The 23808-nt window shown below is 40.8% G+C and overlaps 6 protein-coding genes across 11 annotated transcripts in view; 4 read left to right on the top strand and 2 right to left on the bottom strand.

The window, feature by feature from the left end:
- Positions 1-2669: 2669 nt before the first annotated feature.
- Positions 2670-7061, bottom strand: LOC100748550. The gene is made up of 3 exons (XM_003494868.3): positions 6627-7061; positions 3682-3903; positions 2670-3379 (listed from the first exon to the last, which is right to left on the bottom strand). Exons 1-3 carry the CDS (start codon positions 6700-6702, stop codon positions 3198-3200), a joined length of 480 nt encoding a protein of 159 aa, XP_003494916.1. The 5' UTR covers positions 6703-7061; the 3' UTR covers positions 2670-3197.
- Positions 7062-7327: 266 nt separating this feature from the next.
- Positions 7328-8994, top strand: LOC100748313 (protein bric-a-brac 2-like). Its single transcript, XM_003494866.4, has one exon. The coding sequence runs from the start codon at positions 7762-7764 to the stop codon at positions 8905-8907; it is 1146 nt and encodes a 381-aa protein (XP_003494914.1). The 5' UTR covers positions 7328-7761; the 3' UTR covers positions 8908-8994.
- Positions 8995-9045: 51 nt separating this feature from the next.
- LOC100748433 (tetratricopeptide repeat protein 12-like) lies at positions 9046-10397 on the top strand. 3 transcript variants are annotated; one of them, XM_024372248.2, is made up of 5 exons: positions 9046-9418; positions 9477-9674; positions 9733-9863; positions 9945-10125; positions 10214-10397. In XM_024372248.2, the coding sequence occupies exons 1-5, from the start codon at positions 9283-9285 to the stop codon at positions 10255-10257; spliced, it is 690 nt and encodes a 229-aa protein (XP_024228016.1). In that variant the 5' UTR covers positions 9046-9282; the 3' UTR covers positions 10258-10397. The 3 variants fall into 3 exon arrangements, with proteins under 3 accessions (XP_024228016.1, XP_024228015.1, XP_003494915.2); XM_024372247.2 differs by having other exon boundaries at positions 9055-9418; positions 9733-10125; XM_003494867.4 differs by having other exon boundaries at positions 9058-9418; positions 9477-9671; positions 9733-10125.
- Positions 10188-12062, bottom strand: LOC100748190 (UPF0415 protein C7orf25 homolog). Its single transcript, XM_003494865.4, has 4 exons — positions 11806-12062; positions 11147-11588; positions 10501-11054; positions 10188-10437 (listed from the first exon to the last, which is right to left on the bottom strand). The coding sequence occupies exons 1-4, from the start codon at positions 11953-11955 to the stop codon at positions 10351-10353; spliced, it is 1233 nt and encodes a 410-aa protein (XP_003494913.1). The 5' UTR covers positions 11956-12062; the 3' UTR covers positions 10188-10350.
- Positions 12063-12265: 203 nt separating this feature from the next.
- LOC100745231 (zinc finger matrin-type protein 3-like) lies at positions 12266-16489 on the top strand. 3 transcript variants are annotated; one of them, XM_003494842.4, is made up of 8 exons: positions 12266-12397; positions 13656-14099; positions 14289-14362; positions 14494-14643; positions 14743-14837; positions 14926-15227; positions 15473-15541; positions 15611-15942. In XM_003494842.4, exons 1-8 carry the CDS (start codon positions 12358-12360, stop codon positions 15763-15765), a joined length of 1329 nt encoding a protein of 442 aa, XP_003494890.1. In that variant the 5' UTR covers positions 12266-12357; the 3' UTR covers positions 15766-15942. The 3 variants fall into 3 exon arrangements, with proteins under 3 accessions (XP_003494890.1, XP_033180514.1, XP_033180513.1); XM_033324623.1 differs by lacking the exon at positions 12266-12397 and adding an exon at positions 12514-12535 and having other exon boundaries at positions 15611-16489; XM_033324622.1 differs by lacking the exon at positions 12266-12397 and adding an exon at positions 12600-13019.
- A 3837-nt stretch (positions 16490-20326) lies between these two features.
- The window catches only part of LOC100745112 (ephrin type-B receptor 1-B), a 97758-nt gene continuing 94276 nt past the window's right edge, over positions 20327-23808 (top strand). Inside the window, exon 1 of one of the 2 annotated variants that reach the window (XM_033324621.1) lies at positions 20327-21629. The gene's annotated coding sequence lies outside the window, so the exon portion shown is untranslated. The remainder of the gene's footprint in view (positions 21630-23808) is intronic. The other variant, XM_024372245.2, reaches the window with a different exon arrangement.

Below are 23808 nucleotides of genomic sequence, written 5' to 3'. Positions count from 1 at the left end.
ACGTACAATACAGGTATTATATCGTACAATACAGGTATTATATCGTAAGTAATATCGATTGCCCAGGTTTCACCACGGGGAGGTTGCTACGAATGGAAACCCACAAAAATAAGATCATCTTCTATCTTAAAGAGATCAAAATTCTATTCATTGTCGCATAACTTATGTAAAGATTAAATTATACGAGAATGAACAACGGTACGTATTAACTAAACAGGTTGATTAAGAGGAGCGTAAAATAATCAATGGTAGAGCGTTTGAGTGTTATTTTCTTTATTTTCTATTTTATATTTATCGATGTTGAATATTTACAAATCCTTCATTGTGGTCATTGATGACTTAATTCTGATGACACGTTTCGTAAGCATTTATTAGAAATAGACAGATTCAGTGCTTTTTGTTAGATTTCTCTTAACTTTTAGATGCGCAGTTTTAGACATTTTTTGGCCACAAAATTTCCTATGAGAAAACAATGTTTCATTGTCGGGGAAACTATCAAATTTCTTGTTAATATTTTGCATTTAAAGCAGTTATGCGATATGTACGTACAACGTCAAGGAACTCGAAAATACAGTATGTTCCTGCAATCGAGCTAGTATTACTCTTAACAAATTGTGCCACGAGAACGTTAATCAATCGATAATAAATGTTATCAAGGATAACGTAAAATACATCACAGAGTAAAATTTACAACTCAACAGAGCCACGTACACACAAACCAAGTCATCCCTGTAAATACGAAAGGATGAATTAAATCTATAGAATAACATTCTCTCTTCCATCTCGCTTGATTCAATTTCCAACTACCGCAACAAATTGTAATGCAAGATTGTCGATGTTTTGCGTAAACGTGGCTATTATGAAAAACGGTAACAATAATTACAGTCAGTCGAATTGTCAAACTGCATCGCTGAAGTGCATTCTAATAGACGTGTCGTTAACAAGTGAAATGAGCGGTGACGTTCATCGCATCTACGATCGTATCGCAAACTACGAGAGAATTTCCGGCGATACGTAACTAAAAACAATAATTCGCTAATACCTGTCGCACCGTTTCAATTTGTACTCGCCAACTATAAAAATATCAAATCTCGTCTCACGATGCCGAGCGGTCTAACCAATCAGAATCGATATCTCGAGCACCGCCTAATTGCTCTGATTACCTTCTAGCGCGTAGTTCTGTACATAAATGATAGAGTATAAGAATAGGTTAAATATATATATATATATATAATATTTATATTTATATATATCTTGCTATATATATATCTATATATAAATATATATATATAATATATATAAATATATATATAAATATATATATATATATATATATATATATATGCGTATAAATCCAAAATAAATGCAAATGTGTACGTTTCGATAATCTTTCGCAAGAGATAGAGACTCGTCCCTTTTCTTAGGAATATTCGTGTATATATATGCGATTTTCTTCAGAATTACAATTAGATTATACGCTATAGGAAAGAGACTGATTGGCTGGCAAGAATACGCACCCGCGGAATGGCGGAAAGTTATTTACAAATTTCTTTATATTACAAAAACAATACCGAGCGCGATAAGAAATGCAACGTTCTTTTGGTATGAGTGTAGCAGTGTCTAAACGTCTTGCAGTTTAAAAGTTAACTCCCTTCGACTCGTAACAAAGACAAAAATCATCGACTCCTCTCGCGGTTAATCAATAACACGTTGCAGGAATATTTAAGGAGCGTACTAATCATACGTGACAGAAATGATAATAATGACGTGACAATTAATTAATAATAATTAATTAATTATATATTACATAATATATGGTAATTGCGCAGTAGATGCTGCACTATACGCAACATATATTATTAATTAATTACGATTACAAAATGATACATGTACGTGTAACAAAAAGATGCCTTTGCTTGCAACTGGCACGTATGTATATCGTAATTTAGATTTTGAAATGTTTATTCTTTGGTAAAGTGACATCCGTTTGAGAGTTATCCTCGAAAGAACAAGACATTCAGAGAGAACGGTAAAACTTTATCCACGCGACACGATTCAATATCCCGAATGTATCGTCAATTTCCACAAAAGTTTCAACATTGGCAAACAATAATATAAATTTATACGCAATCTTGCAAAGGAAGACAGTCTATAAAATTATCGGATCGACGTTTAATCGCGTCACATGCACAAATTTCGTTGCATGATCGAAGATACAGTTGAGAATGTAAATATGTAATTCATCCTAAATTTTGTATACAGCGAAAGATGGACCGATAGTCACCGATTTTATACAACATATCAATAACGTGTTAAAGTTTACTGACCAGCTTCTTAATGTTATCGTAAAAAATTATGCTTTCAATATGTTCTTACAAACTATCGAAACCGCAGTCAGTTATCCCGTATCCTTTATAACCATTGTATATAAACGTAGAATCGGTGATCGTGTAAGTAGCAGTATTCTTATGCAAACGTTCTGTACATATTCAATCGTTAAATAATAGCGACATAAATATCGTGCGATTATCAATAACCCTGCCAATATGGTCGGTGAAATGTCTTTTCACCTTTAGAAACGTACATACGTGTAATTACCATCTAAATGGATGTTATGTAAAAAGTCGGAGATGGATATGTTTTACACGTTCAAAGATGAAAGATTTACATTTATCGGCATAAAACACGTCTACTTACACCAACACTCGTTTACATTTAGCCTCTTAATTCAGTTCGACGATATTTTGCTTCGCACATACCTGGTATCTAAACCTTCCCTCCATATATAGGTACACAGAGTTACACAATATTGTTCCCTAAGCGTAACAAGCTCCAAGAGAAGACGTTCATGTGCGACGTTCAATGTTCGATTCTCGAAATGTCGAATGCTCCAAGTCACGATCACGGAGGTATAAGCGGTTAAATGCATTGCCTATAGAACTCGATAGAAATCGATAGAGAAATCGATCGAAATTTCCTTGCAACTCGCCCGGGAGGACGAGGCAATTGGACATGAACCGGTACTAGATTTTTATTGCGGTTATTCGGTAAGGCGATCCACGCAGCGGTAACTCAAAGCTTGTCGCTTTAAATTATGAATTGTGTAACTGAGCGTCTCTGCGTTAAAGTTCGTGCTTTTGTTAAAAAGTTTCGCACTTTGTACACGGCACACGTATTAATTACTATTAGGTACCAGCTTACGCTATCGGTGAATCGTCATCGTCGTCGTCGTCTCTTGTGACTAGCACATTGCCGTAATGATTTGAACGACGCTGTCGAACTCGTTGGAACCACTTATATCGCTTCTCGACGAAATACAGTAACATGAGCATTAGTATGAGGAAAGTCAGTATAAACAAGCCAGCACCTATGGGACTACCTAAACAAAATTTTAAAATAATTTCATTCAGCACCATCGACATGAAAAATCGTAGCGTTTCTTAATTAAACATTTCCTTCCGCGATAACCCTCTATCTCGTGGTTACTCTATGTACGATATAACGAGTTAACGCAATCGTATTATCGATCTAGAAAAAAAATACGGAAATTGTTTGCTCGACCGTTTACGAGATTTGCACAGAATAGTTTAGTTTGCGCCGATACCAAGCTAACTTTTTCACTACCAAGCTAAATTTTTAGGTTAGATCTTTCGCTGCCGACGTTTTTATATATATATATACCTCCTGAGTGGACTTCGATCGTTGACTGATCAATAATTACGTTGCGAAATGTAGTAACTTGGACACACTGGCCTCCGTCCGCTTCGAAACCTCTCACGCATCTGCACTGTGCTTCTTCGTTCTCCGAATTTTTAAAGCATCTTTCGTTTTCGCCACACTGATCCGTCGCTTTGTTGATGTCGCATCGTTGAAATTGGCTTGTCGCATTTTCGGCTGAAACATCTGAGTAGTCGGTAAATTACTCTCAATCAGGCAGCGCATCGAGATCAACGAGTAGCGTTACATTGTACGAGATGAGGCCCAATCAGCCGAATACAAATTGAAAGCAGGAGACATAGAAAGCTTAGCTAATTCGTCTAAGCAAAGGTTAATAGGGTGTGGATATCAGCCACGGCAGGTAAAAAATATTACAGCCCCGCAAACATTTGTAGGATTAACGTACTTCGGCAACTTTGATCCTACGAGTACAAAATAAAATAGTTCTCGAAGATGTTGCAACGTTTTACGAATAGAATAGAAACCTTTTACGAATATACTACGTGCGTTGTATGTAAACGTTTTGATATTTCGCGCAAACACGTATTTCACAAAGATAAGAAAAGTATTTAAACGCGATCGCAAACACTTAAAGGGATCGTTTTAACGCTAATTATTTATCTATACGAACATTGATTTCCTACAAAATAAACGTTTGCATCCTCTTCTAATTTCTATATACATTCTCAGATTGGTTTTAAATACCGATTGAATCATCATAGCCATATATCGTTACAGCGATGAATGAAATTTAAGAATGTCTTTATATAACACAGATAATGTGTACATAAAGTTTCCTACGATAAATACTCAAACGTCTACTTTCATGAGCTACAGAATGCACGAACAAAGACCACGTTTTATTCTACAGTGATCCATTTAACGAATCGTTATTAATCGATTTGCATGAAATGCACGCAAAACAATAGACAGCTCGGAAGAATAAAATGTTCTTAATGATATGATCGTCTCGCTCGAATTGAACGATAACGATAACTGCTGGCAAATTCATAGTCACGAGTTCGTCATTATCGTCTTTTTCTATCGCTATCGGAGTCAACCGACAATAACGATCATTTTTCGCTTCGTTTGAACAAAAGACACAAAGCGCTTCCAGCGAGAGTGGTATATCATTGCGACTGTATCGACACTGCGTGAGCCGAAATTGGCTGAATCAGTTAATCGAGGCGAATTCGTTTTATCAGCTAGAATACAGAGGTTAACTACACGGAGGTTGGTTGAGTCAAGCAAATTAACGGACTTTCTTCTGATTTAAGTCGATAGTATCGCATTAATTCGATAAGGTGCCTTCCTGCAATACACTTGTCAAAATGCAAACGAATTTCGCGAATTTCGCTGTAGGCAGTGTTAGGAATATCTGCTTGCCTTGAAACATCGCATTCAGTTTTCTGCAATTATATTTATTAATATAGAGTATCGCGGAATTTTTACTTAAAATTTACAGTTCTAGAACAACGACGTTTCGTTCGTTTGAACCTTACGTTACGTGTGTGCGCTACGAAAGGAAACGGCGGGACTCTACCAAAAGATTACATAGCAACCGAAAACTATTTGCACGTACGCTCATTCTCCAACCTTTGTACCGATATAAAGATTAATGATACGAAACTTTGATATACTTGAACCTAATTAGGTTAATTAGTATATAAATACTGTAAGAAATACAGTAAGACGCAAATACTTGTTACAGCCACTGCATGTTACATATGTAAATCTATCGACTATAGTTAGACTGTTAATAAGTCTGTTACTTCACTTTATATAGCACATACTGGGCCATGATAGAAACATTCTGCGTACGCGGTTGATAACCATATCTTCCGTAAAATAAATTACATGGGCGGACAATACAGGATGACTAACGGAATCGTCGCGAAATATTATTCGTTCGCAGAGCTAATTACGACCGCTAAATAAAGCGTTTGCACGTCAACTGCGCGTTAATTATTTCCCACGAAAGGGGATGCGAGACACAAAGTTACATTTTCAATTGAGCAGATTCGTGCGTGTCTTATTTATCTTGCACTATTCGTTGATGGCGAAGAATGAAAGAAGACGACGCTGTTGCTGATACTGATACTAGCATCAGTGTTGAATAACGTTAAACGCTACGTATGGACTTGTTATAACATTGACTCATCTTCTTCGTTATAAAGTGAACGCTGTGTGCCTTGAGCAAAAAAAGCGAACAAAGGTGTAAAATATATCAGCAACTGTAATTGAACGCGATAAGCTTCGTACCTTCTGGCTAGACAATAATAAATATTGCCAACGTATGTTTTCGTCCGTAGGTTCATGGAAATTCGTTGAAAGAAAAAATTGTCGGACATATAATTACAACGGGAAATACCGGCCGTTGTACATCAACTACCGTACAACCGAAACAAATTGATTATGCGATAACGAGCGTCTGCTACGTGCTACGTTAATCATTTATCTTCCATTGGGACAGTATGTACACGGCAGTAATTGATGTTTGAAAAATTGAACACGGAATATATGCGAGCGAATCGAGCGAGAGAAACGTGTTTCAACCAGTGAAACATATCGATGTGGCGTTGAAAAACACAACACCCGCGGCGGCTCGATTTCTGGACCATAAGCACCAAGAGGAGAAGAGACACGCGGATAGTCGGAGAGCAAGGGAATTGGAGAGAAATGGAAAGAAAGAAAGAACGCGCGCGCGCTCGCGCCAGAAAGAAAGAGACCGAGTACAGGAGAGGGGTAAAGGGAGAGACGGAGAAAAAGCGGAAGAAGACTATTGTGGCCTTACAGGGGTGACCCCAATGCTTCGATTGAACGAAGCAATTTCGGCCTCGCTCGGTGCAGAGACACTTAATTTGCTGGCAAACGCCAAATGTAAATTGTTTCAGAGAATCCATGCTTACCTGCGTAACTGGATGGCGCTAGAAAAAGCAGTGCCACGATGAGATAGCAGAAAACATTGCCTCGAACGTTTCGCATCTTGCTTTCTTTTTTTCCTTCTCGTGTTGACGCTTGCTCTTTGTATTTCTTCTCGGCCCTTCCTGATTCACGATCACATAATAATAATAATCGACAAAAATATTCAAAGTACACTCGCGATCGATGCGTTTGTGCCGCTCGGGAAACCCAATGTTGAATGCACAAAACGTACACGCACGTCTTTCGGTATTGTATTCGTTTAGATAACCTAAAAACCTCAGCGCAAAAACAATCAACAAGCACGCATAAGCCGGCTCATTGCCGATCGGCCGACCGTCACCAGTTTTGACAGATAAATGCTAGGCCGCGCCGCGGAACGCGTTCAATCATCTGTTATTAAACGACCATTTGCACTTATCGAACTCAATTGGCATCGAGAATCGCAGAATGTGTTTCGATTTCGAGACATCGAGATGGCGCTATGGTACGCGCGTGTACCTCCGACTGGCGCGACAATCAAAACGAAATTTCACGCACAAGCTGTTTAAATCTATTATTTCCAACTAATCCAGCTAAAAAAGAATTATGAAACAAGTGTTACGAAAAATAACGGCGTTCCTATTTGAATCTAATCTGAATTTTCATATTTATCGATCGTATTTTAAAACAAAGTAGTAATTGATCGCTATTTCGAATCTTATTCCGAATTTGTGTAAAATGAATACTTTTAAATCGGATAACCAAGACGATGACATATTTCTCTCCTTCTATGTAACTACGACATCTGGCTAACGAAAATCGATTCCCATGCAGGTTATTTTTGAAACACGGAATCAATTTTCCTCAAAAGCATGGAATTCGTGCATTTTTAAACGTACCTATATCGTACAAAAGGTACATTTCATATATTAGGGAAATCGATCGTTACAGTTCAATATTGTAACTCTGTTTCTAATTCACGTTTGGCACGTTAAAGAATATTTTGTCTATTGCAATGCACCGCTTAAAACATAGTTGCGATGACAGCGGCACGTGTCATGGCGAGTGTGTTGTTATAAACGAAAGTCGTGTGCTGTGAATCGTACGTAAAATCGAAAGCTGTCAATTACAATATTCAAGATGAGGGAAGAGACAGTATTAAGTTTAAAGTGGCATAGTTTTCCGTCGCATTTGGCAGTTTCCCTCGATACATGTTACGAGAAGCAACAGTTTGTAGATCTTTCTTTAGTATGTAAAGACGGAACGATTTTAAAATGTCACAAAATGGTATTGGCCAACTCGAGCTCGTTCTTTCGTCGCCTGCTCGTCGCCAACGATCATCCTCACCCTATGATTATTCTTCACGATATCGAAGCGGATGATCTCAAGACTATCGTCAATTTCATGTACTGCGGTGAAATACAAGTGGTTCAAAGTGAGGTTAGAAGGCTGTTGAAATTGGCCGAAATTTTGGAAGTCACCGGACTACGGCATATTCAAACTTCCGTTTTGGTAGGAGAATCGAACAACGCGTCTCATGATACGTCCAGGAAAACGACCACGGTATCTCGCTTAAAAATCGAAGAAACGAAATGTCTACCTACCAAAACAGTACCTGATCATGATCCTAATAGTAATAAATCACAAAATAAAACGGCCAGTCAATCGACAAAGTTGCCTTCGTCTACTCATCTTCATAAAAGCAGAAATAAAATCCCGCTGGACACTACCAAAAAAAGTGAAGAGGGTAATATTAATTTATTAAGTCAACGTTTAGATACAGGGCGCTCTGGAATCAGTATTGTAGACATTAACGACATGCCAAGTACTAGTAGAGGAATTTCCAACCCACCACCTCAAAAAAGAAAAGAGCCTTCTGAACCTGTCATTAGTTGGCCTCATGTTCTGTCTGCTATATCGAAGGATAAATCTTTGCCTTTGAAAAAATTATGTATTATGGACGAAGTTGAAATTACAGCTGGAAAACCACCTACGAGTAGTCAAGAGTTTCAGAGAAATGAACCTTTAGACAAAAGGAAACAAAGGACTAGTTCGGAAAGCAACAAATCTATGAAGTATGCGGTTTATATAAAAGATGAAGTAGATATATTTGAAATGGAAGAAGACGCGGATATGGACCCTCTTGAAGTCGAAGAAATTGACAATGAAAATTCAGAGACACTCATGGGATCGTCCCAAATGTTTCCTGTTACGAATGTGGAACAGACATATTATAACGCAGGGACGCTTTCTGAATTTCCCCCAAGAAAGGGATCCAACGGTTAATAGATAAAAAAAATGTTTTAAATTATTAATATATGTTGCTTTGAAGATAACACTTAGAGACTGAATAAAACTTTTTGTGATTATAAATACTTGTTTAAAAAAGAAGCTGCAAAATTTCAATATATATATATATATATATAAATTAACCATAGTTCACTACTTCACTTACTTATCACTTTCTTACATGATCTTGTTCATTTTCTAATAAATCAATTGAATATAAATGTTTCATACTTATTTAACACTTGAACCACTCAGCACATAATTCATGATACTACGTTACATGTTTCTATGGAAACCTTCTGTATCCAGTTGTCCTCGCGTTTTGGTTAGCTCGATCTTGTCCAATTATTTTTATTGAAAAGTATTTAAAGTATGGATCAGATAATAGATCATAATAAGCTCGGTGAAAAGATAGCAGAAGGTAAACAAATCATGGACAACTTAATGGTAGATAAACATGTAACTGAGGAAGAATTTCAGAACTTTATGCGTCGCGTTACCGAAGTCGGTAAGCATTATCTCCTTTTTCAATTACGAACGTAATCTTCAATTTATTAAATTTCAAGAAAAAGTTGTGAAAAAGTTGGCGTCTGCCGATCCTGAAGAACAGAAGCACGGAGAAATATTGGCCGATGAAATTTTGGGAAACCGGTTGGAAAAAGATATATGCGAGGATACCGAGTTAAAAATAAGAATTAATCGTACAGTGATTAACAAATGTTCGGTCAATGAAAATTCAACTCAGGAACAAATGTGTAAAGGTAGCAGGTAATGATCCTTGTGTTTTACATTCCCAGACTAATCGAAGGTTTCTTTATATAGAAGCGTTTATGAAAAGCGTGGAGAAAGATGCGAAAGAAAGAGCAGAGAACCGGAAAATTAGAAACGAACGAGCGGAAACGTTGAAAACAATCGGTAATGGAGCATTTAAGGAGAAAAACTACGAAAAAGCGGTAACATACTATAGTAAAGCACTGGAGCAACGAAAAGATTCGACCGTGTTATGGAATAATAGGGCTCTATCGTATATTCAGCTTGGATTATTCGAAAGAGCTTTAGCCGACTGCGAATGGGCGCTAAAAGTTAATAATACAAACTTGAAAGCCCTCTTAAATAGCGCAAAGTGTTATAAACAACTTGGAGACGAAATCAAATATAAAGAATACATTCAGTTAGCAAAAGAAAGAAATCCACACTTCAACAAATTTATTAATGGTATACTTCATATTTTTTACATTGGAAACATTTCTATTTAAAATTAACCTTTTTACTTGTAACCTTTCTTTTCTTTTTTTTTTCACAGAATTTGAAGAAAGTATGGACATGCGCGTTAATTATCAAGCCTGATCTAGTAATAGCATTTGATAGTAAACAATAGAAATATTTCTTGTATAGCGTGAATATTTCTTTTGTAATAACCTAAAATGCATTTGACTGGTATCAAGACGGATCTATTTTTGTTGCATAACCTTCTTTAATCTCTGAGAGAGATCTAGGTTCATGCAGAAAGACTGTACATTCAATTCCCTGAAAAAAGTTATTACTGGAATTGTTTGAAACTATTATATTTTATAATACAAATACTTATACCTGCATACGTGCTGCTCTAACAAATCCCTCATTCGCAGATACTGTAATGCTTTTCATATCTTCGCCTGTTGCAAAAACTAATCTAGATCTATCTTTAATTTTACCACCCAAATTAAGCTTCTCCATTATTCTGCCTGTTGGTATATCCTTAACAATCTGAACTTTACTAAGTAGTTCTTTTGCCCTAAGAGTCTCTTTGGGTCCACCGATAACATCTATAATGTTCATAAAATTTTCATAAGCAGTTTGACAGACAATTAGTTTCTTTCCTTTAAACAAATCCTCTAAAATAGGTTTCACTGGACGTTCTCTCTCCATTTCTGCTTGTTGCGTGAGTAAAGGTTCCCGATAAATAAAACGATCGTATCCATTGGTCATGTTTGTCACGTACGCTAATAAAGTTGACACATCCAAGTTGAGAACATTTATTTCAGTTTTAAGGAAAGATGTATTTAACGTATCTAAATCTGAATCTATGTTCTTTTTATATTCATCCAAGGGCTCCTCGGTAGATTCTAACGAATACATCCATGTGGAAAATCTGTCCTCGCTATCTACCTCCGGAAGAATAAACCATGAATATCATTTTTTAGTTAATGGCGTGAAACATATTCATGCATGTACCGTATTAAGAAAACATTAATACCATGTACATCTATATTTTTTACATCTTCACACTGCATTTTATCCCCTTCAACGATTATTCCCATGCGTTCCAAACGTGTAGCTAATGGAATTTCTATACCATAAGCAAAGTGGAATACGATATCGGGTGGCCTATACAAATGTGGATAGCACTTTGCGCATCGCAAGTAACTCATTGCTTGGTCAAGCACAGACTTTTGCCCGTATTCTCCATTACCCATTGAAATCATAGTGAGAGCTCTAGCATTTCTAGCAATAACTTTTATCCATGACGCACCACCGTTGCATACAATATCTACCTCTAAGCGTGACTTCTGATACTTAAAGGGTTTCATAACATTGGTAGGTTCATTAGCACAGAAGAGTCGTGCTACAATTGCGTTCAAATGAATCAAATTTGTACTCTGTAGATGTTCTTTCTTTACATTCCCTGTAGATTGTACCTTTATTGAGAATAGCATATAATTATAATCCTGATTCTTTTAACTTAAAAAGTATGTAACCACCTTGCATATTTATAATCAACGAGATTAGAAGAAACAGATACAATGAAATATTTTACAGATTGCCCGATTATAGATACGTATGATCGCTACTCAACCTCGTGAAGGAAATATATGTATACGGTGGAACTGTTATCGTAATTTCAAGGAGACATACCTTTTCTAAAAACTTAATTTCTTGTTGAATTTTTCGTATAAGTTTTTCAATCCCGTCAATCTTTCCCACAAGTTTCAGCCTGTCTATCGTGGCTTTGCCACTCTCTATTTTTTCCTCGATGCATGTTAAAAGCTCAGCCTTTTCCTCCATCCTCCCGGATTAAGCGATTTTCGACAAGTTGGCCATGAAAAATTCTATTTTCTGTGGTAATTCTAATAATTTTGGATAGTCCACGATCGACGAACGTAGTGTTAGCAGCCATCTTGCATCACAGTTCAATATCGCGTAATGTCGTCGGGTCGCTTGTCAAACTCGTCTATTAACCTCACAAACTTTTGTATTTCACCGAATAATTGACAGTCAAACATAATACATGAATCGTAATGATACCATGTTCCAGCGAATCGTGCGAAATGTAAAACTACAGACAGGAAACTAATTCGCGAGTGCAGAGCGAACGAAAACAAGGCTCCTTATCGCGCCGTAATTATCGCGCGCCGTCAAGTTTTCTCTGACAATAATAGAGAAATATCGCGGTATTTACGCTGCAAAATGTCTAGCGCGAAGATCATCGAAAATCCAGAAATACCGGGTGAGTTTCTATTTGTAGGAAAGAATTTCTCTCATTGATTCACGTTGTAGAAACATATGCCCTAGTGAATCTAGTGTACCGAAAATATGCAAACACGTAAATGTCCCGGACACGTCGATCATTGAAAATACATAAAACGTTCGTCACGTTGTCATTGTTGTATTTATGACAAGATATTTTTTATGAATGGTAGAGTGTCGCTGCAAACACAAACGTACGCCACCTAATGCAACAGCTTCTATTACAAACAACCGGATGTGACTTTTGATATGTCTATATCAGTCAATTATCAAAACAATTATTCAAAGCATGCACGTATTGCACTCTATATCTGGCACGTGAAATAAAAAGATGCGTTGGTTGTAGAGTACTGGTGTGCTTACTATCAAACTTTCATTCGGCGTTTCACTGTCGAAATCAGCTGACGGTTTAAAGTATGAAATAACGGACACATACGTGTATATATACCGATGCAACAGTGCGGTGATACATCTCTGTCGTTTTCGTAGGAAAACGCATAATTTATGAATGAAATCGAAATTTATCGACAGATCGTAATTAATTAAATAGCGATACGGATGTAAATGGATCACGTTACGTGGAATGTAGTATCCGTAACAATGTATATAAACACTCTGTTACCATTTAAGCGTATGTAGCATGATACGATCGTTGGTATTTTATGAACATTGTATCGAGCGTTATTACCGCGTTATGGGTTTCGTTCCTTACGCGCGATACTAATTTTTTCATCAAATTTAACCAATACGTTACTCCCGTTATCTCGATAGCGGAAAAGTTAATCGTGGATGCCAAAGCAGATTATTCGATCGCGAGGTGTAGAGTGGATATTATAGCAGCGTGTAGTCGATAAGCGAAATACGCTCACTGCCGTTTGTAACAGCTCGGGAAATGTATCTTGCATGTTACAAATAAAAATGACCGATATTACGGGTTACGTTCGCCGACTTATTCGAAATTAGCAAAATTAGTCAGAGCATTGGGCGCGATTAAATCCGATCTTGGAGCAAATTACGTTGATACGCATCTCTTCGGGTTTTATTATTTTATTTTTACGGTATATTTTATCCGCGGATTTTTATACATGGCTCGGAGGCGCTTAAACGGCCCGGTCATTTTATTAGCGAGATAAATCTAACGGTTAACGAAAAATTCTTTGGCATGCGCGTTTTATGTACCATTTACAAAAATTGCTGTGATAATTGAATAAAATATTTTCCGTTCGTGCATGATACAGGATTAGAATGTTTTCTGCCGCCGCCTCCACCGCCTCCGCCGCCTCCGCCTCCAGTTACAACGTCGAAAAGCAACAACTTGGCAATTACGACGGAGCAACAACAACCTGTGACAACAGAATCGACGACGACCGGTTTATCGACTAACGAAACAGCGGGAAATCTAACAACGATTCAAGCAGCAACCACGTCGTTTCCAAGCCTGCCTGTGCCAACAGCGTATATTATGCATCCGGCGATGCAACCACAAACACCTGGACAGCCAACTACACCCTGGTGGGTACCGACGGATTCCGATACATCGGACCTGTATGCACGGTGGTATGACACGACCTACAAAGCGGCAGCTGCGGCAGTCGTATCGCCGACGATACAAGTTTGCAACAAGACCAAGAACAAGTATTACAAACGCAAGAACGAGTTCATCGATCCCGCGGTAGACGCAGGTAATTGTTTGCGACACGTGATAACAAGTGAAACAAATAGGATATATTTGTTTCATGGAAAAAGTTCAGCCGGCCTGTAGAATACCGTATAAATCGTTATGCGCGTCAAATTATCATTGGAGAAATCCGATTCCAGATTCTTACGGTGTTTTAGCTAATTAAAGATTGATTTATGTTTCTATTTCGTAGAGAAAGTTGCAAGCGCCCAGAGGGAACTGGCAGCACTAATGAAACCGCTGAAATGCGATCTGTGCAATGCAGTTGTAAGGCTCGATTACTTTATCCGATAAAAATACACGCGCGACTCTGTTGAATATCGTGTCGTTGTTTGACTAACACGTATTTAAGTAAATACGGGAGCGAATATAGGTTGCTTAAAAATGTACGGTTTCAGATGAACTCCGCGTTACAAGCAAAGTTACATTACGATGGAAAGCCGCATCAGAAGAAGGTGTCTATGTTTTTGAATCAGAGTGTAAAGAAACAAAAGACCGAAGACGGCCAAGTCAGTAGTACGACCACCGACTGGCAAAACTATTGTGATGTAAGCAGATGAAAAGTACATCGTCGTTGGCGGAATGGAAAATAACAGGTAAATCGCGATTGAACGCTGTTACACGAGCGAAACGTGTTTGATTTGCAGATTTGTAAGACGTGGTTCACGTCGCAAACGGATGCGACGCAACACTACGCTGGTAAAAAACATATTAGAGCAGCGAACGGCGGACGTCGTGCGAGGTACAGAGATGTATACTTGTCTCAAATTATTCTTAGAAAGATAGCTGTGTCAGCCGAGATCGTCATACCAGAGCGTTGAATTCTACAGGCCGTCGAAGAAGTCGCAAAATCAAAATCAGTACAGTCAAATAGATCCCAGCGGCCGATTCGGAATGGCTTTTCAGACGGAAGTGCAATCTACACCGGCACAGCCGGTAGTACCTGACGGTACCAATGCGGTACCTGCACCAGCAACGGCCTCCATCTACACACCGCCACCTTATCCAACGCCGTTGCGTTGCGATCTCTGCGGTGTTTCGGCAAATCGACAGGACCAATTAGAAACGCACAAACGCGGTGCCAGGCACTTGAGAATGCTCAGATTGAACGGATTGCCCGTTCCCGAGCCTGGTAACTATTTTATTTCTACACATGTATCCCGTTCGTAAGCGTTAGGACAGTTTAGGACAGTTAGTCAGTTTGCATGAGCCACGATAATACATAATAACGGTAGTTAACCGAAGTAATAATTCTCGAAGATTTCGACGATATCCTAGCGATTGTTCAAGTTGGCGCACGCTTGCGTCTTAAAACTTACGAGCGGGGCAATACGTTCGTTCGTATCACGACGATGTTTATCGTATGAATGTTTTTAGCTGCCGAGAACGAGGCGACACCGGCTACTCCTGGACCTATAGATTATTCCATTTACCGAACACCATCAGGTAGGGATACCTTCTCGAACGTTTGAACGATAACCAGTCAAATCGCTCAGCAAACTGTTTCGTTTGCAGGCCAGTATTATTGTGCACCGTGCAATCTGTCGTTGAACTCCGAGAGTACGTTTGCTCAGCACGTGGAGAGCAAAAAACATAAAAATCAGTCGAACCCAAAGTCTCCGTCTAATGCCGTAGTGGTGTCGAAGAAAGCTAGATTCAAGAAGAAATAAGACCACGGGCGCATCGTGCACGTGCACGGTCGGTGCACGCTACTTCCTTGTCTGTCCATTGTTTTCACTGAAACTTTTCTCTCATTTTTCGGTTACGCAGATGTATTGTGGTTGTATCGCAAGCAACGTGCAGCGATCTGTGCCTAATAATAAGAAATAAAACTCTTGTTCGATATAGGGTCTAGCGGCGAGACTTTCGAGGAAGTCAGTAACCTCTGAGTCTTCCAACGTCACCGCGAGACTAACGAAAATTACGAATTAATGCGAAGCTAGATCCGATCGTCGCGCCACTGATGAGAAAGATAAGTCTGTTAGTCTGTTAATCGGTGTTTTAAATTAAATACCGATTAACTGTAAATTCGATTTTCAGTAAGCCGAACGGTTATTTAGACGGTAGCTCGTTAACCGTCTCGGAGGTTGCGCGACTAATCGCCCACATTTATTCAATTATGAAACCATTAGCTCGAACGCTCCCCGCCGTTCAATTCGCGAAATCGCGCGCGCTCGTACGGACGCGCGTTTGTCGCGTCCAAGTGAAATTTATGCGTCGTTCACTGCCGACCTTCCACAGAATTTATGACCGAGCGAACGAGCCATACCGAACCCTCCTCTATTAATTACCTCCTAAGACACGTATGACGGATCAACGTTTTCAGCCTGTTTTTACTGTCACTTCCCCGCGACAAATATATCTTTTGACAGCGGTGACCAAATAAAAATGTCGTTGTAAAGCATGAATCAACGTGCAAGAAACCCTGGAGCTACATTCATGATACCCAAAAATGGCAACAAGACACGTAAAAGCTGCGTCTTTTGGAAAGAAGCACGAATTAGTCGTCGCCGTTAGTAGTATCGCTAAAAGGGAGGAATTCTTCATAAAAATTTCACAGACTATCGCTTACCCAGCTCGAAGCTATCGAGAAAGAAGGCGAAAACTTTAGACAGCCTGGATCTCTAGACAGCGTGTTGAAAATTCCTCCGAGATCGTCTGCCTTTTGTTTCCACAAGGAGAATACCATTCCGCTGATTTTTCTTTTTTTTTTTTTTTTAACAAACACACGATAATTCGATCATCTAACTATTTCCCCCCGACCCTTCTTCTTGTCTTTCCGTCAGGCAGCTTCGGCTGCTGTTATTCCAGCGACGTGTAGAGATTAGGATCGTCCACGCACGGACTTGTAGATCGTTGGTTTATACCTGCGCATCGGATTTTTATGACCGCTGGTTCCACGTTTACCGTGTCTCTTTCGTTTTTTGTTCCTCGCTGCGTTCTCCCACTCTACGACATCACCGAAATCCCTTTTCCATCTTCTCGTCTGTCGTACACGTACCTACACCCGCTGCTATTTCTTTCGACTCTCGTGTTTACGATGGGAGAACCGAGATGTTGATTTTATGCAGCCTGGTAGCGTACGAGTGGTAGTGGAGACGCGGAGAATTTCCAGCGGAGACGAAGAACGGAAGTGAATTCGCAAGACAATCATAAAGGTAATACTGGTACACAATAAGAACGAGGGACGGAAATCGATTTGTCACGCGATCAGGTGTAATGCGCGTAAAAACTTATTAATCACCGAGCGTTCGCGTAGAAATTCGATAAATTCCTGCCGATGACTGGAGAGAATTTCTGAGAACCTGAAAGCGGCGTGAGTCGGTCTTCCTCTGAAATTGCCGGCACTGACGCGTCGGGATCGTCCAATAAACGAGAGCAAACGATCCAACCTCGTACAAGCTCGGCCAAAGATAAAAAAAGAAAGAATTTCACTACTATATCGAACGGGTTGTCTTCGATTCGAATATGATTCACCCTACGCGATAAATTCCCCTATGACGAAAATATATCTAACACGCCGAGGCTCGTACACAAGGCCTATATGGAATAAGGCTCGTGACCGCTGATTATGCAACTATTAACCAACTAACTAAACACGCAGAAATCCTCTTCCGTAATCGCGTGGACCCACGTTATTAACAAGAGATATCGAGCGAAAGATCGTCTCGGATAATGAACATCGACGAACACAGATGTAAATGCTTTGAACCGACGAACGAGTAAATTTATGGCCCGGAGGCATTCACCTTAAAAAAAGACACGGACGTTTCGACGAAGATTCGATATTGCACGCGCGTCGATTAGAATTTCTAATACTTGACGCAACGTGGATCACACGGTTCTAAAACCTACGATTTGAGTTGAAAACGATTCTCTGTTAATCCTTATAGTTGAACCGAAATGCGATTCCAACGGACGATTCCGACAAGTCCGTGGCTGGAGGCAGCGGTCACGGATTTTCTTTACACGCGAACCTTCATTTCTAATTCCGCAAACGAACGGCTAACTTTGTTAACACGAGAAACGGTACCGGTGCCAAGCAAGAGCAGCCGCTCCTTTGTCTCGCTGAATCCATTGTTCCATCTGAGAGTAATGAATTGGTAAAAAACAGCTCGGAGAGGCAGCAGGCGAACCGAGAATGCAAGGATTTCTTTTCTGTCCCGTTCGCCAGCCCTCGAACAAATTCGTACAATTATTTCTCGATTAGGCGAGATCGTTGCCCACTGCCAGTGGAACAAGGCCAGATTGCCGGCCTGTATTACAGACGAGTAGGAGAAAAACGACGCGTGTGCTTCGCAACGCGAGCCGCCTAATCGCGGAAATTTCGCAGGACGGCACACCCGCTTTAATAAGACGTTTTTGCGAATCAGCCTGTGGAAAGAGTTACCTCGGTGACGGGACGAAGACAGAGGAACGCGAGACGGGACGAAAAGAAAGGAAAGGGAATAAAAAGTGTGTTCCCGGGCGCATCTCGGTGGGGCTGACCTTGCAAGTCTTCACGGGCCACCAATGTAGACCGACAAGAAAATAGAAAATCGTGCTCCTAAATGCGGGCGGTGTGATGTCATGCGGAAATAGCCGCCCGTCTATGCTCTCTGCTCTCTGCCGCCGCGACAGAGAAAGGCGAACAGGGAATCTTGATCGGTCGACCGATTACCTCCTCGTCACTGAGCTTCCAACGAGCCGATAGACAGTTTTGCCTTTGCAATCCGCCAACGAAAGTTCGTTTGCGAACAATCCCAATCATTTTCCACTCGATTTTGCCCTACGCTTTTAACCCTCTTATCCTTCTATCAGTCACCAATAATTCCTATCGTTCATGGCCGCGCGATTCATATTACGAATATTCTTCAAATATTCTCAGAATTTTGAAAAGTATACGATTGGTTCAAGAACTGAATAAAAAAGAGAAAAAAAAGACAATTCTGCTAACGCGATCAATCGACCACATAATAAACATTAAACGCGTTTAATAGTGGTAAAACGCGTAAAAAGATAATCTTCGTATCTAGTAGAAAATTAATATACACCATACGAGCAGTGCTTCGAACGATTCCATTAAACATCGAGGCTTTCTCGCACGATTGATAATTAACCACTTATCTTTGTGTCAAACTGTACCAATATCGTCGCGATACTCGGAACTCGTTACGATGCTAAAGAAGTTTCAAAGTGTTTTGTACGGCACATAATCATAAAAAAATACTTTTGCCAGTCACTTGGTACGATAGAAACAGCTACGTACATACATATGTATCAGGAATATGCTAGTGTGCATAGGCGCAGGAAATGACGAGGAGGAGAAAAAAATGATCGCACTTACCACTAAAAATCGTACGTCCAGATTCACGTTCAACAAACCCTCGCAGTCGTCATCCAATTCTGGGAAAATCGATGAGATAACGATTGCCCTGGCAATGGTTTCTCTTCTCGGGTACGACGTTGCGCTCCCGCGTAATATTTCGTCGTATTGAATAACGCGTCGATTATCAGCGACCGTGAAAACACTATTACACGCTCTATATCTCGCGATTAAACGCTTTGCACGAAGGAACGATCTTTCAAAAAACGGTTTCACATACTTCATAAGTAGATTTCAAAACGAAATCACGAACCACTCCGTTCGAGTCTTTCGCGGTTTTCGATGTTTCAATAAAAGTAATTCGATATAGATTTGGGGAATTCTATATGAAAATATATCGCACACTAACGGTATGTATAACATGTATGTACAAGAGTCTGTCGTTTCACTAATTTCAATTCGGTAACGAAGAAAATTGTCAGCGACGCACCGATCGGTGACGAACGCGATCGCGACGATGAAAGTTGCAATAAATTACCCATAATTCATTTTTACTCGATCACGTGGTTTCAAATTGCAAGAAATTACCCAGTTTGCATCGCGTTGACGCGGTCACGTGACGAAAAAAGATACGTTAGTAGTTGATTTTCGGAAGATTGGCGGATTCGTCGTTCGACGTAATTGATCTAGGAATTTGCACATAATCAGGTAAAAATTCGTAAATAATCAAGCATCGTGTTTCGTTTATAAGAATAGATGATTTATTTTACCGAAAGCTCGTACGCATGAATATAGTATCTATACGAATAAAGATAATTATATCATTTTTTACGATTTTGAAATCGTATAGGTTGGCAAGGATAGAAGATGTATGGCTTCTGTGTACGATGGGAGAGAAACCCGATTTTCAAGTTCTCGAAGAAAGGAAGAAACAAAGGGACAAAGGTGTGCGAAGTAAATTTTAAACGATATTTCGTGGCGGTCGTCGTCAACTAAAGTCACCAGGAATTCAAGTGCGGAACTTTGCGGATGTGTATGAGAACGCCCGCTGTCATACCGCCGGCACGATTGCGCATGCGCCTGGCTTACACTTGACGGGCTCAAAAAATCAATGACCCCGCTCAGTCGTGGGTCCGTTTGCATCTTTCTCTCAACGAGCTAGGAAGACCGGGAATAAAATCAGAAATCGGTTCGAGGAAACGCGCTGAACGTCGATGATCGCAGAATCTAGCGGGCAACTGTGACGAAAATTTCAGGTAGGAGTGGGAAAGAAGCGATGGAGGAAAATGGACGGTAAGGGTGCAGCCCCGGTGGCGGCGCTGGTGTATACCGGCCGAATAGCGGTTCGGTGAAACCAGCCGAGCGACCTCGTCTCGTTTCGGCTCGCCGCGTTAGTTCGTGTTCTCTCGCAGCACACGACGGACGTATACTATTCCGCGACGGGTCTCGTGTTCTCTACTCAAGGGAGAAAAAAAAGCTAAACTGTTATACGCTACCGAATCAGCGTGGAACACGTAATTCAGTGATTTACGTGTAAACGAAAAAACTGTGTCGCAAGTTGAGAAAGAGAGCGGAACGCGTGTCTCGCGAGAACGACACACGAGGTCGTAAGTGCTTCGACCGGCGATAAAGTTTCGTTGTGACTTGTGTAAGGAAAGAAAAAAAAAAGGAGAAAAGTGGTGAACCAAAGGAATGTGCGAATATATATCGTTCGCGTCGTGTATAACAGTACCAGGCACGGTTTAACGGCGAGAAAAAGTCCGGTAATCGGATCGATTTTAGGTAGAACGCGGTTCGGTGAATTGTCAGGGGAGAGTATATACCTCTACCATCGTAGCCGTCGTCGCGGTGCACCGTCCATCCACCTTTCGCGTTGCCGCGAGTGCACGGGATAAAATGGCGCTTGCTTTCGTCCGTATACCTCTATCGACCATGACAAACGATTTAACGACGGAATCGCGTCGACGCCAGTCACGACGTTTTTGAGCAGCCGAACGTTTCGCGGCATTGCTTCCCCTCTTCGCCCCACCCTCTTGCCCCGTTTCGATCGTTTTAACGCCTTTTTCTCTACGAATCGAAACGCTAACGTCACCGCCAGTCACGGGATCGCGATTCGAGGAAGACGACAATTTACAACGAAGGAAGAAACAATCTCGTACACCCGCGGCGTCCTTGGACTGGAATTTCGAAAACAACAAGCGTCGAGCGACACTCCTCGTTCGTGTTACGGTAAGTAAAAACAAGGCTTCGCATTAATTTACAAAATCCTCACCGACCGTTGTAAACACGTCGATACATAAACGCGTAATAGCGTTATATATTTCGAAATCGAAAGCAGCTTATCCCCGGAATTGAAGATAAGTTTACAATCTAGTGGCGAGCTGCAATTCGTGTCGCGATAAATCCCGGTTCGACGCTACTCAGCGCCGAGAGAAATGTTCGTTTTCCGTTTGTTATCCGCCACTTACGACACCAGATATTAACGATCGCAGTGAAAGGCATTGATTCGTTGAACCTCAGAATGCTGTGTCAGCAGCGTAGATTCCATTCGAACAGGTTTGCCATTTGATTCGCGTTACCTTCCCCGACGCAAGAAATAGCAGACAGCGAGACCGATCTACAATAGCGATTCAAGTCCGGTTACGAGGAGAGACATTTTTTTTCCCTTGAAATCTCGATTTTTGGAGGTTTTTTCGGCAGAAAGTGCACAGCGTGTATCAACGATTCCATAATTATGCAAATAAATGTTGAAAGGGTTTTGGGGGTCGCGGGGCCTATTTGAAAGTCTGAGTGACACGCACGCACATACGAAGCTAGCTAATGTGTACATAGGTAACGCGTGTGTGCACAGTCGACTGAGTACACACGCGCTTTCGCACGCGCCTAAACGTGCCAAACGCGGTTCGCCCGTACGCGCGGCCAACATACATGTACTACTCGGAAAATGACAGGCCATCGGTGAGCCGGTATGTTTGAGCTCGCCTCCTCGTGCAAATATTTTGCGCGGGCAAACATTGGTCATGACGGATCATGCGCTCTCCTAGAAGGTAGACGGGAAGAAGGTGCTTTGCGTCCACTAAACAACGGGATATCGTGCCGACTTTTGCGTAATGTCACGGACAAAGAACCACCGATGGGTCACACTAGAGATCCAAGAATCGTAAATTACCGCGTTAACATAGACGAGAAGTCAAGATATAGATCTTCGTGGTACATCTTTTACCGTATCGATCCCATCTTGTCGCGTAAGTTTAGATGTTTTAGATTACTAAAAAGATAAATTCACGTTACCGAAAGATCTCTCGATCGAGCTATCGCAAACGGAACTTTTACGAGGGTAGCTGATTCGATTCTGTATACGTCTAATCAGGTTTTGTCGCGTTCTATTTTACACGTCGTGCCACTGTAAGAATTGAAAAATTGTAGTAAAGTGGTTTGCCCTATACGCGCATGAGTAGCGGTTACGTCGTAACAGAATTTTGGCCAGGTTTCAGTCGTAAAATAGGGTTCGGTTTAGAAAGTTGACACTAGCGTGGCTAGGTTGAATGGTAACTTTTACGATTGGTAGTTTCATGGAAATTTCAGCAACCCCTACTGTGTTGTCTACCTGTTGGCACAAGTAACGCTCTTGGTTTGCAAAAACAAGAGGACCCGTAGGTTTACCGAGTCCATCACGGCGTGAGACGCGATGAAATTGTAGAAATGCTGGTTTTCGTCAGATCCCCAGTGTACACTGGCGTTGCGTCTAATCTAGGCGAGCGTACGAACAGTCTATCTAACAGTTGCAGGCAAACAATTAGCGTTCATCGATGCGCTTAGTCGGGACAGTTGTACGTCGAAGCGCAGTTCATTTGCATAATCTTGCGTTGCAGTTGCGCGAGTACAGTGGATGGTTGTTAAGGCGTGTGTAACTCAACACCATGATCGATAACCGTTGCTTGTTTTCAGCTTAATTTCATTTTCTGGTATATAACCGCGTGCCGGAGACATTCGTGGCAATTAGCCTCAATTTCGAGTTCCGTCTGAAAGCCGCTAATTCGTGGTATAACGTTTCTTGCCCTCGGTACCGGCGCGCGGCGTCCTTCTTTTCCCTCGCGCTTCCACCACGTGAGAACGGATTCTCGATGTTTGTCTTCACGCTTGTGGCACCATCCGCTCGTCAGATCTGCCCGATAATCGTCGAACCGTTAGACGAAAACGATCGTGTGCCAAGAACCGGCGAATGTGGCGAACGAGAGAGGGGCCGGTACGTAAAGAATCTTCTCTCGGTTTCGCTCGCGTAGCTCGTACGTGTACGACACATGTAAGGTTGAGCGATGTCGAGAGAAGCAATCTCGCGCCGGTATCGAGGATTGGAGCGATTAATTATGATTACTGGTATTATTATTAGAGGCGTGCGTAGCGGCGG

Source organism: Bombus impatiens, unplaced genomic scaffold, assembly GCF_000188095.3.
Source record: "Bombus impatiens unplaced genomic scaffold, BIMP_2.2 scf_4016, whole genome shotgun sequence".
NCBI lineage: Eukaryota > Metazoa > Arthropoda > Insecta > Hymenoptera > Apidae > Bombus > Bombus impatiens.
The sequence above is the reverse complement of the archived record's forward strand: the minus strand, read 5'-3'. Positions and strand labels throughout refer to the sequence as shown.

Coding starts and splice junctions, on each gene's coding strand:
- LOC100745231 (XM_003494842.4), top strand. CDS start 12,358: ATGTCTAGCGCGAAGATCATCGAAAATCCAGAAATACCGG. Junction 12,398..13,655: donor CGAAAATCCAGAAATACCGG/GTGAGTTTCTAT, acceptor TGCATGATACAG/GATTAGAATGTTTTCTGCCG. Junction 15,542..15,610: donor CATTTACCGAACACCATCAG/GTAGGGATACCT, acceptor TTTCGTTTGCAG/GCCAGTATTATTGTGCACCG.
- LOC100748433 (XM_024372247.2), top strand. CDS start 9,283: ATGGATCAGATAATAGATCATAATAAGCTCGGTGAAAAGATAGCAGAA. Junction 9,675..9,732: donor GGAACAAATGTGTAAAGGTA/GCAGGTAATGAT, acceptor TTCTTTATATAG/AAGCGTTTATGAAAAGCGTG. Junction 10,126..10,213: donor CTTCAACAAATTTATTAATG/GTATACTTCATA, acceptor TTTTTTTCACAG/AATTTGAAGAAAGTATGGAC.
- LOC100748313 (XM_003494866.4), top strand. CDS start 7,762: ATGAGGGAAGAGACAGTATTAAGTTTAAAGTGGCATAGTTTTCCGTCG.
- LOC100748550 (XM_003494868.3), bottom strand. CDS start 6,702: ATGCGAAACGTTCGAGGCAATGTTTTCTGCTATCTCATCGTGGCACTG. Junction 3,904..6,626: donor AGCGCCATCCAGTTACGCAG/GTAAGCATGGAT, acceptor CCGACTACTCAG/ATGTTTCAGCCGAAAATGCG. Junction 3,380..3,681: donor GATCGAAGTCCACTCAGGAG/GTATATATATAT, acceptor AATTTTGTTTAG/GTAGTCCCATAGGTGCTGGC.
- LOC100748190 (XM_003494865.4), bottom strand. CDS start 11,955: ATGGAGGAAAAGGCTGAGCTTTTAACATGCATCGAGGAAAAAATAGAG. Junction 11,055..11,146: donor AAAAAATATAGATGTACATG/GTATTAATGTTT, acceptor TTCCGGAGGTAG/ATAGCGAGGACAGATTTTCC. Junction 10,438..10,500: donor TTAGAGCAGCACGTATGCAG/GTATAAGTATTT, acceptor AACTTTTTTCAG/GGAATTGAATGTACAGTCTT.